Genomic DNA, 18,605 nt, shown 5'->3' on the forward strand with positions numbered 1-18,605 from the left:
GTGGCTGTTAATGAAGAGACGAAGCCAGGTGGAGTGGAGCGGGCAGGGCCTGATTGCCGGGACGGTGATCGGTCTCCCTCCCTCCCGGTTTAATGCTCTGTGGGGGCGCCCTCCCAGATGTTTTAGCGTTGCCATGGCGGCCGGGGCAGGGGTAATGGCTGTGGAGCAGGGGAGATGAAGCCGCGGGAGGCTTTTTGCTCTGTTTGAATGCTGATTACAGGAGCTTCGCATTCGGTGCATCTGGAGCACTTTTGTAATGGGTTTTTAAACTTTTCCATCATCTGCGCGCAGGTCTAGCTCCAGCTCACAGCGAAGCCTGCAGGCACCCAGATTAGAAAGATAAATCCACCCCCTCGAGAGTCGGGCTGTGGGGCCATTTGTTCTGAAAGAAATTAGTAAGGGGCTATTAAGCAGGGAAAGAGGGGGAGCATGGAGGCGATAGTGACAAAACAGGGGCATTTTTGTGGATCACCTGTGAAGGAGGTTTGGTTGTATAGGACCTTTATTTATAGTAAAATCCTTTAAGGAAAGAGCCTGTAAATGTTAGATGGAAAATGCATGTATATAAAAATAAGGTGAACATCCCTCTCTTTCCCAGTCTAAGTGTCCAGAGGAGTCTGGTGTCTGCAGGAAGCTTCAGATACTTGCCCAAGAGTAGGAGGACACAAGCTACAGCCCCTCAAAGGCAAGCAGTGATCGTGTGAAACTGGCAACCGTGCCCAGCTTCCCAGGGGTTAGTGGTGCCATTAAAGCTTGCCAACCCGCAGGAAATTACAGCGGCTCCTGGCTGCCAGGAACTCAGTTCCAGGTGTCTGCTGGTTGTGCTCCCTCGCTGGGGGCCTCCCCTCTGCCCACCAGACAAAGGAGGCCTCTGATGGCTGAGCATCAAGACCATTTGACTATTCAGTGGGTCTCTGTAAAGCGGTGTGCTTCTCAGCGGTTTTTCACATCATGAGAGGTGCAGTGGGGCTGTGCTGCCCACTCACTGGCCATCATTGCCTCGTTTCTCTGGGTGCCTTTGTCCCCCTGCCAAGCAAAAGAGGTTGAACTGGGGCACTGGGCTCTAATTCTTGCCACATGTTCATCTGGAATCTGATCTGCATCCAAGCCATTTTGCAGACTGTCACCTGACACATCTCAACTAAAGCAACCAACAGCAAGCTTGTTGGAAATTTCACTATTATGAGATGCTAAATCCAAAACATTGGGCACGAATTTAAACCCAGAGTTGGATGATCCAGATGAAGACCTGTTCATTTAGTCAGTTCATATGGAGTGTCGGGTCCAGTGCAAGCTGGCTGAGGGGGATGTTGCAATGAACAAGGCAGACATGGTCCCGCCCTTTGGGAGCTATGGTCTAGAGGGAGAGACAGACGATGAAGCGGTAAACAGAGAACCTGATTGATGACAAATTGTGGCAGACACTGTGGAGGAGCGAAAGGAAGCTGAGCTGGCAAAGATGGGCCCGATTTCAGACAGAGGAGATGGGGGAGGCCTCTCTGAGGAAGCTGAGGTAATGGGGCAAAGGACTCTTGTGCCTGCCATACAGGAAGCCAGGCTCTCACAGTGGGAATCTGCAACAAAGGAAGGGTTTATTACAGGTTGCCATGCAAGTGGGCAGGAGAGAAGCCTCAGATCCACTCCAACTTGGTGGTTGAGTTTGGGGTGTTCTTAAAGGAGAAGAACAAAGAGGCTGCAATTAATCATCAACTGTGACATTTCTTCATCATGATTTTGGGAGTCAGGATGTCTCTGGTTTACGATTCTCTGGCCAGGTGGGCCATGGCTGGGGGTCTGTGAGCGTCTCTTGTCCTGGAGAGACAACCTGAGTTTGTGCTTTAAGGATGTCATCTACACAGCCACTTTAGTCATCGGACTCTGGTTGATTAATGTTCAGTTAGCCCAGGACTGAGGTCAGAGGGAACAAGAAAGGGAGAGAGATTAATCAACTGGTTGGGGTCCTTCTGCCTGAGGGGGTTGGTTTCACTGAGACCAGAGGCTGTGAGGGATACAGCCGTACGAAGAGCAGGGCGAGAGGAGGGCGCCCAGGGGAGCCTGGGATGGACGCCGCCCATCCTACTCCATGACATGCGGACAGGGCCACAGCGTCCAGCTTGGTGTGACACAAGGACATGAAAGAGCAGTTGTTTAAACGCTCTCAGAGGATCACTAGACCTAAAAGATTTCACATAGATGGGGCCTAGTTTCAGAATGGCAATTTGCCCTTGATGGACGTAGAGGTTAACTATAGCCCCTTTCAAAACGTAATCTCTTGGAATTCCGTCATTTCCCCTCTTTGTAGAGGAGATTTCAGCTGATGTGAAAATAAAAAGTTGTTGCACATACTGAACACTAACATGACTTTTATATTTACTGTCTTTTAGATGAACTGGGAAGTGAAAGCGTGAAAGTGTAAGTCCCTCCCGCCCCAGCCCGTGTCCAGTTCAGCTTTGGGGTGGGCCAGGATGCTGGTGGAGGGCGGCGGTGGTGAGCAGATCAAAAGTCCAGATTTTCAAGAGTTCTGGTTTTGACAGCCCTGGCAGGGCCCTCCGGCTTCCCTAGCCCCAAGAGAATGTGCCGGAGTCCCCACACCTCACCACAGGACAGGGGATCTGACGGGGGAGAAGGTCCTCTGTTCAGAAAAGAACCTTTTTCTGACCGCTATCAGTTCCAAATGCATCAGTGATTGAGTATTCTGACCCTGGGTGTATTTCAAGGACATCAGGTCATTTATTCTGATTAAAAAATTGATCACCAGGGAACAGATTTTAGTTGGTATTAGAGGAGGGGACCCCTAGTAGAAGCCCAGAGTTTGTATGGTGAGAAGAAGACTGTGTTGGGGAGTGGGGTAGGAAGAGGAATGAAGGTGGCAGGAGGGGATGGGGAGAGAGGATTCCGCCTGGAGCGGTGACCTGGGGCGCTGTCACCATCGTCTCTGCCTCCCCCCACACTCCCCTGCTTGGTTGGACCCTAGGCTGGCTTCCTCTGCAGGGGGCAGCCAGTGGATCAGAGCAGGTGGGCCCCTCCCCCAACCCTACCTACATTGACTGGGGCCTCTTCCCTCCCCGGGGAGAGCTGAACCCCAGCCAGGGAGGGCCCTGGATTTCTGAGCACAAGGGCTCCATTTCTTCTAGGCAGGAAAGCCTGGAAATGGAAGGGTGAGGTGGTGAAAGTGGCCCATCCATCAGCCTCCTGACCTGGAGCGCTGATCAAAACCCCCCAAGATAGGGAAATGACACTGAGCAAGGCTCAAATGCTAAATGTGGCAAGTCCCTGAGGAGCCTCAGACTCATCTCAGTACCTTTGGGGGAGCCAGCTCTCCTGGATTTCCTCTCAGCCCATCATCAGTAATGGACGAAGGTTTATTTTCATTTTTGCTTTTTTCCTGTTAGAGTTTGTTCCTCTTGAATAGAGCAAATGCCTAGATTACCCTGGAGCATAAGATGTTGAATCAAGTTCACCTTCCTCACAGTCAACAGCCTAGGCTGTCCTCAAACAAAATTTAGCACATCACAAAACATGTTGGTTTTGTTTTTTGTTTTGTTTTTCCAACAAGCTCTTGACTTTCTCTCTCTAGCCCTATTTTTGAGGAAGACACACCCTCTGTGATGGAAATAGAAATGGAAGAGCTTGATAAGTGGATGAACAGCATGAATCGAAACGGTATGTGGTGTGGAATAACGAAGGTGGTTTTTCTGTGCTCTCTGGTAAGAGAAGGCTGCCCCTTCTTCATAACTATGCCGTTGGATCCCGGGTGGGACCCTGTGAGCCCACCTGCCTTACTTCTGGCACACGCAAGGAGTTAGCTGGGGCCTGACCATCCTTAGGTATATAGTTTAATTATTGCATCAGTTGTTGCCACTTATTTGTATTTTTGCACATGTTTTTCAAATGGACTTTTTCAAGAAGAAAATGGACTGTTTTTCTTTCAAGTGAGGACATCTCTTGAGATCAAACTCTCTGGAAAACATTAGCATCCGGCATTACCGGAAGTAGTATAGAATTTAGAGATCTGTGATTTCAATGTGTGTGTAGATGTAAAACTGTATCAAATATAGTTTACATAGATCTGTGCTATAGGCACTAGCCATCTATGTCTATTTAACTTAAGATTTTAAAAACTAAATAAAAGTTTAAAACTTCATACATTATCACTCCAGCCACCTGTGGCTAATGGCTATTACATTAGACGGTGCAAGTCTAGAACACTCCCTTCATTGTAGAAAGTGCTATTGGACTGTGCTAGCAGAGATAGTAATATGAATATCCCATTATAACTTCATTTCCAGTTGATATCTGACAGTAATTGTATATGTTCCTTGCTGGTGGTGGTTTATCATGTCTGACTGTTGCAACTCCATGGACTGTAGCCCACCAGGCTCCTCTGTCCGTGGGATTTCCCAGGCAAGAATACTGGAGTCGGTAGCCATTTCCTTTATCAGGAGATCTTCTAGACCCAGGAATCGAACCCTGGTCTCCTGCATTGCAGGCAGATTCTTTACTGACTGAGCCACCAGGGAAGCCCATACGTTCCTTACTTTACATTAAATCAATATTTGAACTTAAAAATTATGACAGCTGGGATTTTTTTTTCTATTTTTAATTTCTCTAAAGAATCAATAAATTATCTTAATGCTCATGTTAAATTAATACAATCCACTATTTATATTATCATACCACTTGTTTTTTTTGAACATTTATCTAAAAAAAAACAAAACCCGGGGATCCATCAGATTCAGTTGACAATGGAGTTCTCAAAAACCAGATGCTTGTTATCAGAATTTGTGTACCGGAGGCTCATCAAGGTGAACTTTCCAAAAGATGAAAACTACTTAACTAACATGGACAATTTGGGGGAAGAATGACTTGGTAAAGCATTTGAGGATAGGGGTGAGTCATTGAGATAATCCTTAAAGTAGTTTCCTTTTGTGACTTTTAGTTTGTAGAAGTAATGTACATACACAGCAGAATTTGGAAAATGCAAAAAAAAAAAGGTAGAATGAAGAAAAAATTTCCACCACCCAGAGATAATCCCAGTATATTGGTGTATTTCCTTTTTTGTGGCTGAGATAATTGTAATACAAGTCACGGTCCTGTTACAATCACTAAAACCATTTCCATTTGACAACTAAAGAAGAGGGTTGTTTTGACGCATTGGTGATAGATCCAGCAGATTTCCCTCCCTTGAAAACAGCAGCCACGTAACAGGAGAAAATTCTGATGGCTTTAAGAAGGTCGGGTGTTCCCCACTTTACCTGCTTCTTGCTCCTGACTGAAATCATTCTGCAGGCACAGCAGAGCCTTGGTGAAGCTGTTTTATTCCAGCGTCTACCCTGAACTGTGAAGATTCTAGTCTTTGGAGCCCCTGGGGGGTTGTTCGGCGGCTGAACAACCAAGCAGTGATGAATTGTGCCCTTTTCCGCTGAGGCCAGAGACATGCTGAAGTCTTGCATCTGCACCATTAGTGCTTTTTCCGTTTCAAGAGCCTTGCCATGATTAATCTTTTAACCTCTGAAATTCCCTGGTGAGGCTATTTCTGCACAAGTAACAGATCAGAGAGATATGATGTTTAACTGCACAAGTCTTGTGGATAAAAAGTAGAATTTCAGTGACTAATAATGAGCCTGGTTTTCTTCTGTCCTAGCCGACTACGAATGTTTACCTACTTTAGAGGAAGAAAAGGAACCAAACCACAGCAACCCAAGGTACTTCTCATTTCTACCACATGTGTGAGTGGGGGAGGGGGAGGCCACAGCTGAGGACTTTGACTCACCTTCTCTGTACCTGTAAATTTTATGTGACCATTTCATGGGCGTACATTGGTGTCTTGTGGAGAAATGGCAGTGTGACTTATGGAAAACAGAAAAGTACAAAGTAAACATCTTAGTGATTCTTGATCTTTAGAAATAAATTAGTGCTTATGTTTTCTTGCCCTTCTAAAGAGACACTGTTGAGTAGGCGTCTGCTTTAGCCCTAAAAGTTCCTGGTTATGACAAACTGTTGGTCTGTTTATCTTGGATGAATAGATGTTTGGTCAGGAAGACTGATGGAGGTGACAATCTCAACAGGATAACTGAACAAGAGTGAGTAAAAATGAACATATAACAAACAAAAGAAAACCCCACTTAGGTTGGATTGTTCTTAGCATTAGTGGCTCAGTCGTGTCCAACTCTTTGTGACCCCACCGACTGTAGTCCCCCAGGCTCTTCTCTCCTTGGGATTCTCCAGGTAAGAATACTGGAGTGGGTTGCTATTCCCTCCTTCAAGGGATCTGCCCGGCTGAGGGATCAAACCCATGTCTCCCACATTGCAGGCGGATTCTTTACCATCTGAGCCACCAGCAGAGAGAAATTAAATGAGAATTTTAAAACTCCAATACTTTGGCCACCTGATGCGAAGAATTGACTCACTGGTAAAGACCCTGATGCTGGGAAAGATTGAAGGCGGGAGGTGAAGGGGACCACAGAGGATGAGATGGTTGGATGGCATCACCAACTCAATGGACGTGAGTTTAAGTAAACTCCGGGAGTTGGTGATGGACAGGGAAGCCTGGCGTGCTGCAGTCCATGGCGTCACAGAGAGTCAGACAAGACTGAGTGACTGAACTGAATTGAACTGAAAAAAAGCCCATATTCTGTTCCACCACTAGGTGGCTCTGCGCGATAGAAAATTTTAGTGCACCAGGGCAGGCGTGTTCTTCAGCCCTCCACAATTTTGTTTAAATTATATTCTCTTTTGTGAGGATGGAAATGACCATGTTTGGGTGTTTTTGATCAGAGAATTCTCAGTCAGGACTTGGGACGTGCTGGTAGGAAATAGGATTGATGATCCAGCAAGTCAGGGACTTGCTCTGTAGGGCACGGCTGTGATTTGATGGGGCGGGGGTGCGGAATTATTGATGGGGTGACTCTAAGATGATCAGTGAGCAGGGAACTGAGCCCGTAACTGAGATGTCACACTTCCACAAGAATAAATTTTCAACGCAGCATAAATACCCATCCCCTCTCCGTCCAGGTTAACCAGAGGGCCTACACTAGTCACCTTAATTGTGTCCAGAGTGTAGTCACCTTGCTTAAGCAGTTCCTGAAGCCAGCATGTTGCAGGGAAAGCCTGGTTCCTAGACAGTGACTGAGGCAGTTAGATGTTTGTCTGACTTGTCCTGCTTCTCCCGCTAAACCTTGCCTGGGAAGTCAGGCCACCACAGTCTTAGTGGGTCAAGCTGCCACTCTGATGCAGAAGCTGCACCTTATTGTGGATGTCAGTCATTGCTACCTCTGTAGGTGCTTGCATATTAAAACTCATCACTGGTTCGGGAAAGAGTTTATCCTATTTAAATGAGTTATCAGACATTAACAAACAGATCAAAGAAAATATGCTAGTGAGATTATCACAAAGCACATTACCAAGAAGTATTTTCCTTGCATTTTTACCTAAAATGAACATCTATGTGTGTCCAGTATAGGGCTCAGATCACCATTAAACCCCTGTAAGTATCTTATTATTGAGTCTCTGATGGGCACCCTCTAAAGATGTGAAATGTCATTGGTTTTTATATACCTGCCTCTTGTTCTTTGAAATTATTGGCAACAGAGGAGAGGCTTAATGTTAGAAATTGTATGATGGTAAAAGCTTTTTAGAGGTCACACTTCTTTGAAATATTGAGAGGCTGGTCTCTGAAATAAGTTCTACCACATTTCACCTGTAAGGCAAAAAGCCTTAACCTATTTGGAGAGCTGGTTTATACTAAATTATTGTTTTTAAAGGGAATGTCTTCATTCCTCTGTTGGTTCAGAACTTTCTGTTTTAATTCACAAGACAGCTCTCAGGCCATCACTTCATTCTTTTTGATGAAGCCAGGACCAGAGTTATAGAACCAAAAGTGGCAAGTCCCCAGTCTTTGGTGCTGGAGACACTGTCTGATTACTCCAAAGGGTATCTTGATATTACAAAGCAAATTTAGTTTTTATTCACTAAAACTCATAAGAGTACAAAGCACTTAGAACAAACCTTGGTACAAAATTAGCTCTTAGTTAATATTAGTTATTCTTAATTATTATTAAAAAGTTAGAATTAACGTATATAAACTCATTGCCTTTTGGATTAATGAGCCTGTGTCCCAAGGTTGAGGCTCAACTACTACCTGAAGCATTATTTTTGCCCCTGGTTCCCCTGAGGACTTCTTTTTGGAGCTTGCCAATCCTGAGAAATCATGAGTTTATTTAATCCCCTAGGAATGATCTGGAGACTTTTAAGTTCCCCATCCACTATCAGCATAGGTTCCATTCATGCTGATGATTTCAGAATAGCCACCTTAGAAGTTTGGAGGGTCTGAAAGGGTACATAGTTTGGATTATCTCATAATTTGTATAATCTTTCTTTTCCATCATGATTTTATTTACATCTCTCTTTTTTTAATTGTCTTCATTACATTGATAATTGATGAAACATTTATTTGGAATATATAATCCAGGACAGAAAGAAGGTCCTTTTTTTCTCTGACACGTTGTGAATCATTAGAGATATAGGTGGCAACTGCGTTGATCTTTGGGCTTAGAATCAGATGGCTGGTTTTAAGACCTGATTTGGATGCTCATTTGTTCTTTGTACCAAGACAAGTCACCTGAATTTTGTAAGGTTCGATCTTCTCATCTTGAAAAACAGATATAATGCCACCTGTCCTCCTAGTTTCACAGAATCTTAAGACAGAAAAAAACATTTTGGAAGTTTCAAAGCACCATGCAAATGAAATAATTTCTTTTACGCTCTGGCAATAGTTCTCTCCATCCCTTCCAGTCAGCTTTTTTTTTAAATCTTCTATTTTGAGCAAATTTAGGTTCACAGCAAAATTGAACAGAAGTACAGAGAATTCCCATGCACCCTGGTCCTGGCATACACAGCCCTCCCCACTGTTGACACCCCCGCCAGAGTGGGCCCTTTCTTACAGTTAGCCTCTTTTGACACACCATTACCTCCAAAATTCCCCAGTGGTTTCTTCCTTTACCATCTAAGCAATATACAGGTGATTCTACTGCTTCAGAAAATGCAGTTCAGTTCATCACTCAGACGTGTCTGACTCTTTGTGACCCCATGAGCTGCAGCATGCCAGGCTTCCCTATCCAACACCAACTCCCGGAGCCCACCCAAACTCACGTCCATTGAGTCGGTGATGCCATCCAGCCATCTCGTTCTCTGTCATCCCCTTTTTCTCCCATTTCCAATCTTTCCCAGCATCAGGGTCTTTTTCAATGAGTCAGCTGTTCGCATCAGGTGACCAAATATTGGAGTTTCTGTTTCAACATCAGTCCTTCCAATGAACACCCAGGACTGATACCCTTTAGGATGGACTGGTTGGATCTCCTTGCAGTCCAAGGGACCCTCAAGAGTCTTCTCCAACACCACAGTTCAAAAGCATCAATTCTTCTGCGTTCAGCTTTCTTTATAGTCCAACTCTCACATCCATACATGACCACTGGAAAAACCATAGCCTTGATTAGATGGACCTTTGTTGGCAAAGTAATGTCTCTGCTTTTTAATATGCTATCTAGGTTGGTTATAACTTTCCGTCCAAGGAGTAAGCATCTTTTAATTTCATGGCTGCAATCACCATCTGCAGTGATTTTGGAGCCCAAAAAAATAAAGTCTGACACTGTTTCCCCATCTATTTCCCATGAAGTGATGGGACCAGATGCCATGATCTTAGTTTTTTGAATGTTGAGCTTCAAGCCAACTTTTTCACTCTCCTCTTTCACTTTCATCAAGAGGTTTTTTAGTTCCTCTTCACTTTCTGCCATAAGGGTGGTGTCATCTGCATATCTGAGGTTATTGATATTTCTCCCAGCAATCTTGATTCCAGCTTGTGCTTCATCCAGCCCAGTGTTTCTCATGATGTACTCTGCAGTAAGTCCCCCAGATAAGAACAAGCTCCATGCCAAGAGTGCATTCATAAGTCCATTTTTTGTTCGTAAGTCCAACAAGTTAGCCTAGATACCCACCTAACACAGTCACCTATATGCAACTGCTTTGCATGTGTTTCCGGACGCCCTCGGCCAGACATAAAGACCCTGTGCCACTGTGTTCTGTACAAGAAGGTGCACAAAAGCACAGCCTCTTGCAGAGGCTGCACACGCATGACAGTATGCCCCAGATATATGAACTAACTTACATGATTAGACATGTGAACGCGTGCTCGCATATTTGAAAGTTTGCATCTGGAAGCTTTGTATGTAGGGGATTTGCTGTATATAGAAATCACTGGAGATTGAAGTTAGTGGAAAGCACACTTTTCCATCCTGTTTAGATTAGCAGGAGGATGAGCAACTAAGACTTCTGGAGTCCATTTACCTGATGCTAGGGAGACACCCTGACACAGAGCCTCTGTTATCCATAAAGTCCACTGTGCTCCTGGGAAAAAGGAGTTGATCTGGTCAGCATCCTACGCTTAATTCACTACATCGTGCATTAAAGACTCCAACCCCTCAACCTTTTCTTGTTTGGGTCCATAACCTCGGGTCTTTCAGAGCTTTTCCCGTTACTTTCTTTGACCTCACCGAGTGGACATTTTCTTTAAGCTGTGGAATCTAAAATTTCACACAGGGTTTTGGTAAGGGCCAGAGATGTACAAAGTATAATGGGAATTTTGCTATATGGTTTTCATTTTTCAAAAAAATCAATGGGTAAAGACAACAAAGGAATTGTCGGGGAAGGAGGATTCTAGATCTTTATTTCGCACCTTAGCATGTTCTCCTGTAGTTCATACTTGTTATGTGCCAGGCCATGTATGAGGAACTGGGAACAGCGTCAGTGGAACAGTGTCCAAGGGGTGGGCAGGGCAGAGCAGAGGTCTGCGCTGGAGTTGAAAAGAATTTCATCACTGACATTGTTCAGCCTTGCACGATAAAAGCACAAACAGATCCACTGAGTTGGTTTTATGCTTGTTTAAGCTCTCTGTAAAGGATTCACTCCCTTATTGTCTGCCCCATCCTCACCATACCTTTTTGAATGCCTCTGGATAGTGGCAAGAGCAAGATGGAACTCCTTTCATCTTTTACTCTGGACAGCCTCTTCCTTCTTTCTGAGGCCTTTGTAACCAGACAGTTTCCTGAAAGCTTGGTGTTTTCGTCTCTGTGAGCGTAAGTGAATAATCACAGAGAAGGAATTGCAAATACTAGCCAAGTGCTGTCTTCTTTCCCTTTATGCCTGTTGGCCACAGTGATGATTTTACGTTGAGTAACCGCATTGGGAAAGATGAGGGGGAAATTAGATTTGGTTTCATCCAAGCAGATTTATAATTTTGAAAGTACAATAATAACAAAATAATGAGACATTTATTCTAGATGCCAGATACCTAGGTACTACTCCCTAGGAAATTAACCAAGTCAGAGAGGGTAAGTAACAATATTCTGGCTTTGAAATAATTCTGTTTTATGATTCATGTCTGAGCTCAATAATGTTGTAAAAATGTATCACTTCAGTATTTCTCAGGAAAATCCAGGTTAGCTTAATAGAGAATTTAAAAAATTTTTAAAAAATTTTTCCTGTTTCTTCCCTTCTCTTTGTTTTTATTTCTTCTTTTTTTTTTTTGAGAAAGTACAATCATGGATGTAGTTTTTCACGATATATTTATTGAGTGCATAATATTTGCCGGGCACAGTCCACATCATGCCAAGACAACCAGTTAAAAATGAAATAATCCATTTGAATAAACCTGGAACTTAGGTTAAGTAATTTGTCCAAGTTTACACAGAAACTTATGATGCAGCTCTATCTAGAGAAGAATTTCTTTGAAAATTGCATTTTCATTTTCTTTGATTAATTAGTTAAAACAAAAGAGATATTCCATAAATGAAGAGACGAATTAGAGTTTAGCAGCAAGAAAGCCAGCCACCACGAGACTGATCTATGAAAGTCTTTGGTGGCCCATGAAGCCATCGTGCTGTGCAGTCATTGACAAGACTGAACCATGAATTGCCAGAAAGCAGCAGTTTCATGTGAACTCTTTTGGGCTCTCCACTGCAGTAAATCTCTGTGGCCACTTCCAATTACTTTATGGGTTTCTTTCCTCTTTTTCTCTCTAGTCTCAAAAGTCATTTAAAAGTCAACAAGTATTAAACATTAAGTATATTAAGTGCCAACTGATTTCCCTCAAATCCAAGCTAAGTATCATGAGGGGTACAAAGTAGCAGTTTATAATCCTGCAGTATGCTAATCTCAAATGAGATGGCTAACCTGCAAAGGAGATCAATCCTGGGTGTTCATTGGAAGGACTGATGCTAAAGCTGAAACTCCAATACTTTGGCCACCTCATGCGATGAGTTGACTCACTGGAAAAGACTCTGATGCTGGGAGGAATTGGGGGCAGGAGGAGACGCGGATGACAGAGAATGAGATGGCTGGATGGCATCACCGACTCGAGGGACATGAGTTTGGGTGAACTCGGGGAGTTGGTGATGGACTGGGAGGCCTGGCGTGCTGTGATTCATGGGGTCGCAAAGAGTCAGACATGACTGAGGGACTGAACTGAACTGAACTGAACCTGCGGGTGTGTGTGTGTGTGTGTGTGCACGTCTTATACGTGTGTGTGGTGGGTGAGAGGGGATGTACTAAATTCAATCAACCACAGCCTTGCTTGAACAGGGGCCCAGATTGTGTCTACACTGTGGGCATGATCTATGTGTCTTGGACCAGTTCTAGGTCTGGCTCTGATGTCAGCCAGATGCGTGTCTCTATAATTCCACCCGGGCCGGGCCTCTTATGGGCCGGAGAAGGGACGTGCTACTGATGAAGGGAGCGTGAGCTAACTGTCACATGCTTTCATGCTAAACTGAACTCTGGACTCCCTCAAAACCAAGTGAGAGCACGTCATAACTTGAGAAAGGTTTACGTAGGTTTATTGCATCTTGGGAGATAGAACATTGGCTGCTGTCAGAAAGAGGGACTGTTACAAGATAAACTGGTCGGAAGAGCAGAGATGACTTAACAGATCCTGACTGCAATGAAGGGACAGTTAGGAAACGAGGTGTCAGAATTGCGCTTCCTCATTTGACTGGTGGCGTTCCATTAAATGCTTTCTTAAAAATCACCAGATGATGCTTTTTAATCAATTCAATTGGTTTTTAGAGTTTGGAGGCCTGTTACCATACAGCTTTTGGGAAAGCTGTCCCACATTCTTAAAATACCTATCTAACACTCCGAGAAAAATCACTCACTCATGCTGCTGTCACAGATAAGTGACTAAAACTGTACGAATTAGCATCAAGGCAAGCAATAGAGGTTTGAAGCAGGATCACTGGTTTTGTTTGTTGCAATTCCGTGGCAGTCTGCCAAGATATTTTTAACAGGGAACTCTAGGATTTGCCAGAACTGAAAATGCCTGGGCTGATTCGATCATTTCACAGAGATAATAAATAGCCACAGAGACAGCAGGGAACACATTTGAAGGAATGAGCAGGAGAGAGAATAATGCCTCCAGGCTCGGGGGTGGGTGGGGACCAGGTCCAGGTTGCTGACACGCTCACAGGCCGGATGGCCCTCACACCACCTGCAGCAATCCCGTGTGAGAGTTGTGACCTGATGCCCCGCAGCTGAAGCAACTTGTATCCCCACTGGGACTGTCTCTGGTGTGGCGAGCCTGGAACGCTGTCACAGTGCCCAGATCCATAAGCACGTCAGCTCCACATGTAAATATCATGCATGGAGTCTCGTGCTCTCTGATGCTTTAAATGAATGGGTTCTGGTTGGTAGACAGTCTCACATGCTGAGTCTTCATGATCCTTTAGAGTGTTCTAAACAAACCACATTGAAGTACACTCTCTTCAGAAATTGCAAGTTTGGGGGCTTCCCTGGTGGTTCAGTGGTAAAGAACCTTCTTGTCAAGGCAGGAGACACAGGTTTGAATCCTGGTCTGGGAAGACCCCACATGCTGCGAAGCAACTAAATCAGTGTCCCGCAACTACTGAGCCTGTGCTCTGGAGCTCATGAGCCATAACGCCTAACCCCGAGGGCCACAACTGCTGAAGCCCTGTGCCCTACAGCCCGTGCTCTGCAACAAGAGGAGCCACTGCAATGAAAAGCCCAGGCACTGCAGCTGGAGAGTAGCCCCTGCTCGCCACAGGTAGAGAGAAACCCCCACAGCAATGAAGGCCAGCAAAACCCAAAATAAAATAAGTAAATGAGATAAAATTATTTTTTCAAAAAAGAAATTGAGTTTGTTTTGAAAGATAGTTTCTTAAAGCCTTTGGATATGTGAAACAACGTTCAAGGTCAGGTTTAATGGATGAACTTTCACTAGTGTAGAATCTTCACCATCAGAACATAGGTTCCTGTGTCTGGAGGTCAGGCCCTTGGTATTGAGCTTTACCTACGTTTCCTCATTGATTTTTTTCCAATACCCTGCTAAGGTACATGGTATTATTAGGTATGTTTTGCAGACGAGATGAGATCAGAAAATTTGAGCTGAGGAATGTTTGCTTGCCCAAGGTCACACAGCCAAGGAAGTGGCTGAGCCCTGATTCAAGCTCTGGTCACCTGACCCTGTGTTCAAAAAGCCCCCGTGAGCATTGGCTCAACCAGGAAAGAGGCCCACGAAGAGAAATCCCCTCCAAAAGCTTAATCAAAAGATGTATGGGACACTAGAAAAAGAAAGTGTTTGGATTTTTATGGAGGAACATAAAAGATTTAAACAAATAGAGACATACTGTGTCTGAATGAAAGACTCAACATTTGAAAAATCTACAACCTGGTAGCTCAGTCGGTGAAGAATCTGCCTGCAGTGTAGGAGACCTGAGTTCGATCCCTGGGTCAAGAAGATCCCCTGGAGAAGGAAATGGCTACCCACTCCAGTATCCTTGCCTAGAAAATCCCATGGACAGAGGAGCCTGGTGGGCAGCAGTCCATGGAGTCGTGAAAACTCAGGCACGACTGAGCGACTAACACTTTCACTTTCACATTTAGATTCAACTTAGTGTCTTAAAGAGCCCAATGGGCATTTCATCTGGAAGGATACTTGGGCACAAATAGCCAGGGTGATTCTAAAAGAAGAAAAAAGAACAATCCTGTATAGGTGGGTGGATTTGCAGGGAAAATGTCCAGTAATTAAAACAGTGTACACGCAGAGCTAAATAAGAAGTTTTAGTGGAATAGAGTATTCAAAACTGCCTCAATATATGTAAACATTTAATATACTCTAAAAGTAGCAAATCATAGCAAGTGGAGTATTCAATAACTAGTCTTAAGACAACTGACTAACATTTGGAGGGAAAATTTAGAACTCACCCTTGAGGTTAAAATAGACTGCAGATAAGTTTAAATGTGAAAAAGAAAGGAAAAATTCAGAAAAATTATAGATAAATATTATTATAATTGTTAAGGGAGGACTGGCTGAGAAGTCAGAACGTACCAGAGAAGAATAGACTTAGCTGCATTAAAACTCACATTTTCTGTACCTCAGAAAACACGAATAAATGTGTCAAAACTTCAGAAAAAGAACTTAACATCCTTAAAATTTCCTGGCTCTTTGAATGACATTACTTGAAAGTAAACATATATGCTCAATGCTCTTTATTTCTGTAGCCAGTCTTTTTAAAAATCGTAAAGATTACTTTTTGAAAATTTTTTAAAAAGCACAACAGGTAAAAGTAGGAAAGTGACAAACCCAGGCGAAAGCACGTGCAGTATGTGGGATGAAGGAAAATGACTGCCGTTGCTAATACATAAATCAGTAAGAAGGCAACTGTCCCATATGAGCCAGGAATGGTTGTGAGCAGTTTGGCAGAAGAAGAAGTTAAAGTTACCAACAGAGCCTTGAAAAAATCTTTAGTCTCCCTAGTAACACAAAAAAGTAACACAAGAGGACATTAAGGTAAATATTATGTTATTTTCACCTGTTAAGTTTATAAAAACTGAAAATAATATTATTAGAGAGGATGTTGGGGAAAGGATATTTCCCTAAAGGGAAGTGTCAGGAGAAGGTAAATTTTTAGGGAAGGGGGTTGACAGTGGACTGGTTAAGCTTTAAAACTGCATACATTTTAACCTAGTAATTCCTATTAGATATTTATGCAAAGCTAACAACTGGAAGCATGCAAAGATATAGCAATTTTTATAATAAATGAAAACTAAAAATTGGAAATAGCTTATATGTTTAATAATAAGGATATGCTTAATTATTTTTTAAATCTAGTGAGACAGTGGTGTGCTCTGTAGTCACTAAAAGATATAGTATATTTATTAGCCAGGAAAGAGGTCTATAGATTAATGAGAGTGAAAAAAGCAGATTATATTTCAGTATGCGTAATATGATTCCATTTTTGTACAAGAATATATATATCATTATCACAGAAAACAATTTTGAAAAGTAAACACCAAAATGTTAACCATAGTGAGACTGTTAGTACTTTTATATTGCTTATTTGTATTTTCTATTTTCAACAATGAATATGGATTGGTTTTATAGTAATATATTAATTATAATAATATAATTTAAAAAATCACTTTTCTTGTAACTGCTGGACACAGATCAGTCTTGTGGACAAAAGAGGGATTGTGCCCCTTGCTGTACAGCCTTGTGTTTTGGCCTGCTTAGAGTAGCTGAAATGTCAAGATAAGGCGCAAAAGAAAAACATGCAATCCAGAGACTTATGCTCTGTAGAGATGAACTCCTGGATCTTAGAAATATTATCTTGCTACCACCCAATTTCCAAGAAATGAGGGCTCCTTGCCTAGTTTAAGAGGTGTGCAGGGTGACTTGTGAAGTGGGTTGTTACGTCTGCTCTTCAGATAAAGAATGTCTTCATTTTCAATCAGGTTTCCATGAAACAAGTTTTGCTACAGAAGTTGTCCTTTTCTCCCCGTCCACCTTCCCCCTTCTTTCCCATCAGTCAGCCCTCCCGGTCACAAGCTTCTTCCCTGCCTTCACTAGACACGTCTCCCCTCCCCTTTCTTGGTTAGATCTGTGTATGTCTCCATCTATCTGTCTGCCATCTGTCGAGCTGCCCCACTGACCTTTTGGAAACGCCTGGTGAGCACTGAACAGGTGGGCACTGAAGTCGGGGTCTGGAAAGCCTGATCTATCGCAGCCTCCCACGCCTCTGGGCGAAGGTGACACCGGGTCCTGATGGTCATCGTTCAGACACAGGCCACTTTAAGTAGAGGCATGCTAGAGTTTGGTTGAAGGGACACAAAAGTTAAGAAAAGAAGGGAGTGAGGAGGTCGAATGGTCTGCTTTCCCGGAGATGTGGCTGGAAGCGTGGTCTCACAGAGCCGCAGAGCCAGACATGTGGCCAAGGTAGCCACGTTTGAAACACGAGCAGAAGTGCGCCTGGTGGTACGGCTGTGTGCAGATACCGCGTCTGCTCACACCCAAGACGCCTGGTGATTGAATTCTAAATGGCACCGAGAAGGCCCCTCCAGATCCTCTGTGGATGTGAACAAAACGGGCTTTTGAAACCATGCCAGGACCACAAGCTCTGAGAGAAAATAACACATGGAAATTTTTTTTCTAAAGGAAGAAAAAGGCAGTTTTGGCATCTATTCATAGAAATGGGATTAGATTTAATTAAAGGGGGAACCCCAGCTCCATCTGGTTCTCTCCGTGTCAGCCCTGGGGAGGGATATTACTGCAAGAGCTAGGGATTATGTCTTGGCTTTTCTAGATTTCCTCCTCAGGGTTCAAATATAAAATCCAAACCGACCTTTGTTTGGGAAATTGTAATCTGGACACCGTTGGCTCCCTGACTGTTTATACTCTCTTGAGTCACTTCCATAGCTGAGTGACCAACTCTCAGGAACATCTTGGAAATATACTGTTGTTCTCTTTTTTACAGTGACAATGAATCCTGAAACTGAATGGGGCTAACGCTTTCCAAGAGAAGCAGCCCCGGAGGAAGCCCGCTGGGCCTGCCAGCAGAGGATGAAGAGGATCCGAATTTAATTAACTTCAAATCAGTGTAAACACAGAACCTTTTGCTGTTGCTTCCAACGCCCACTCTTCCGACGCCCAGCGCATCACCTTTACTTGGAAGAATGCTTGATTGGGAAGTGCTGGGCACAGGCCTGGATGCCGTCCATCGCTGAGGGTGGAGGAACCGCGGGGTGCAGTCAGCGCTCCTCTCGGGGTGTTCCCTCCGCTCAGCCGGCCTCTGAGTGACTGGACCACCACTCTGGCCATGCTGAGCCCCTGTTACCTTTCTGCTTCATTCCTTCGAGTACAAAACTGGAAACTGTCTTATCTCTGGTTTTCTTCTGGGTCACCTTACGACCTACATAGCTGGATAATTTCTTCTGATTAGTCAAGTCCTCTGATAGGTCAGTGACGTTTAGCAGGAACTTTGCTCAAGGTGAGTTATGTCACGGAAAAGACAGCAAACAAAGCAAGTGTTCCAGTGTGTACGCCATCCCAGGGGGGTGGTAAGTGTGTTCCTGCCTGCCATGTGCAGTGTGAGAGTACAGTCAAAGGGATGCTGTTTGGTGATGCGTGGACCGTAAGTTGGCCAGGCGACAGAAATGGGAATTTTCCATGAAAGATCAACTGTTTTCCTTCTCAGCTAAAATCAGCTGCTCATTTCTACTTCCCCATGGCTCTTCCTTGTCCTTGCCACACCTCCCTGGCG

The 18,605-nt window shown here is 43.9% G+C and overlaps 1 protein-coding gene across 4 annotated transcripts in view; it reads left to right on the forward strand.

Annotated features, from left to right (window-relative positions):
* TMEM154 (transmembrane protein 154) overlaps nucleotides 1-18,220 on the forward strand; it is a 50,013-nt gene extending 31,793 nt beyond the window's left edge. For 2 of the 4 annotated variants that reach the window (XM_055404502.2, XM_055404500.2), the window contains 5 exons: nucleotides 2,385-2,412; nucleotides 3,578-3,663; nucleotides 5,645-5,705; nucleotides 6,027-6,083; nucleotides 6,314-6,380. In XM_055404502.2, the coding sequence (XP_055260477.2) occupies nucleotides 2,385-2,412; nucleotides 3,578-3,663; nucleotides 5,645-5,705; nucleotides 6,027-6,083; nucleotides 6,314-6,359 (278 nt within the window). In that variant the 3' untranslated portion in view covers nucleotides 6,360-6,380. Of the gene's footprint in view, nucleotides 1-2,384; nucleotides 2,413-3,577; nucleotides 3,664-5,644; nucleotides 5,706-6,026; nucleotides 6,084-6,313; nucleotides 6,381-17,819 lie in introns of those variants that run through there. The other 2 variants (XM_055404501.2, XM_055404503.2) reach the window with 2 other exon arrangements.
* Nucleotides 18,221-18,605: the final 385 nt, after the last annotated feature.

The sequence above is a fragment of the Moschus berezovskii genome, chromosome 19 (genome assembly GCF_049115385.1).
Source record: "Moschus berezovskii isolate FMDL1 chromosome 19, NW_MosBer_1.0, whole genome shotgun sequence".
In the NCBI taxonomy this organism is placed as follows: Eukaryota; Metazoa; Chordata; class Mammalia; order Artiodactyla; family Moschidae; genus Moschus; species Moschus berezovskii.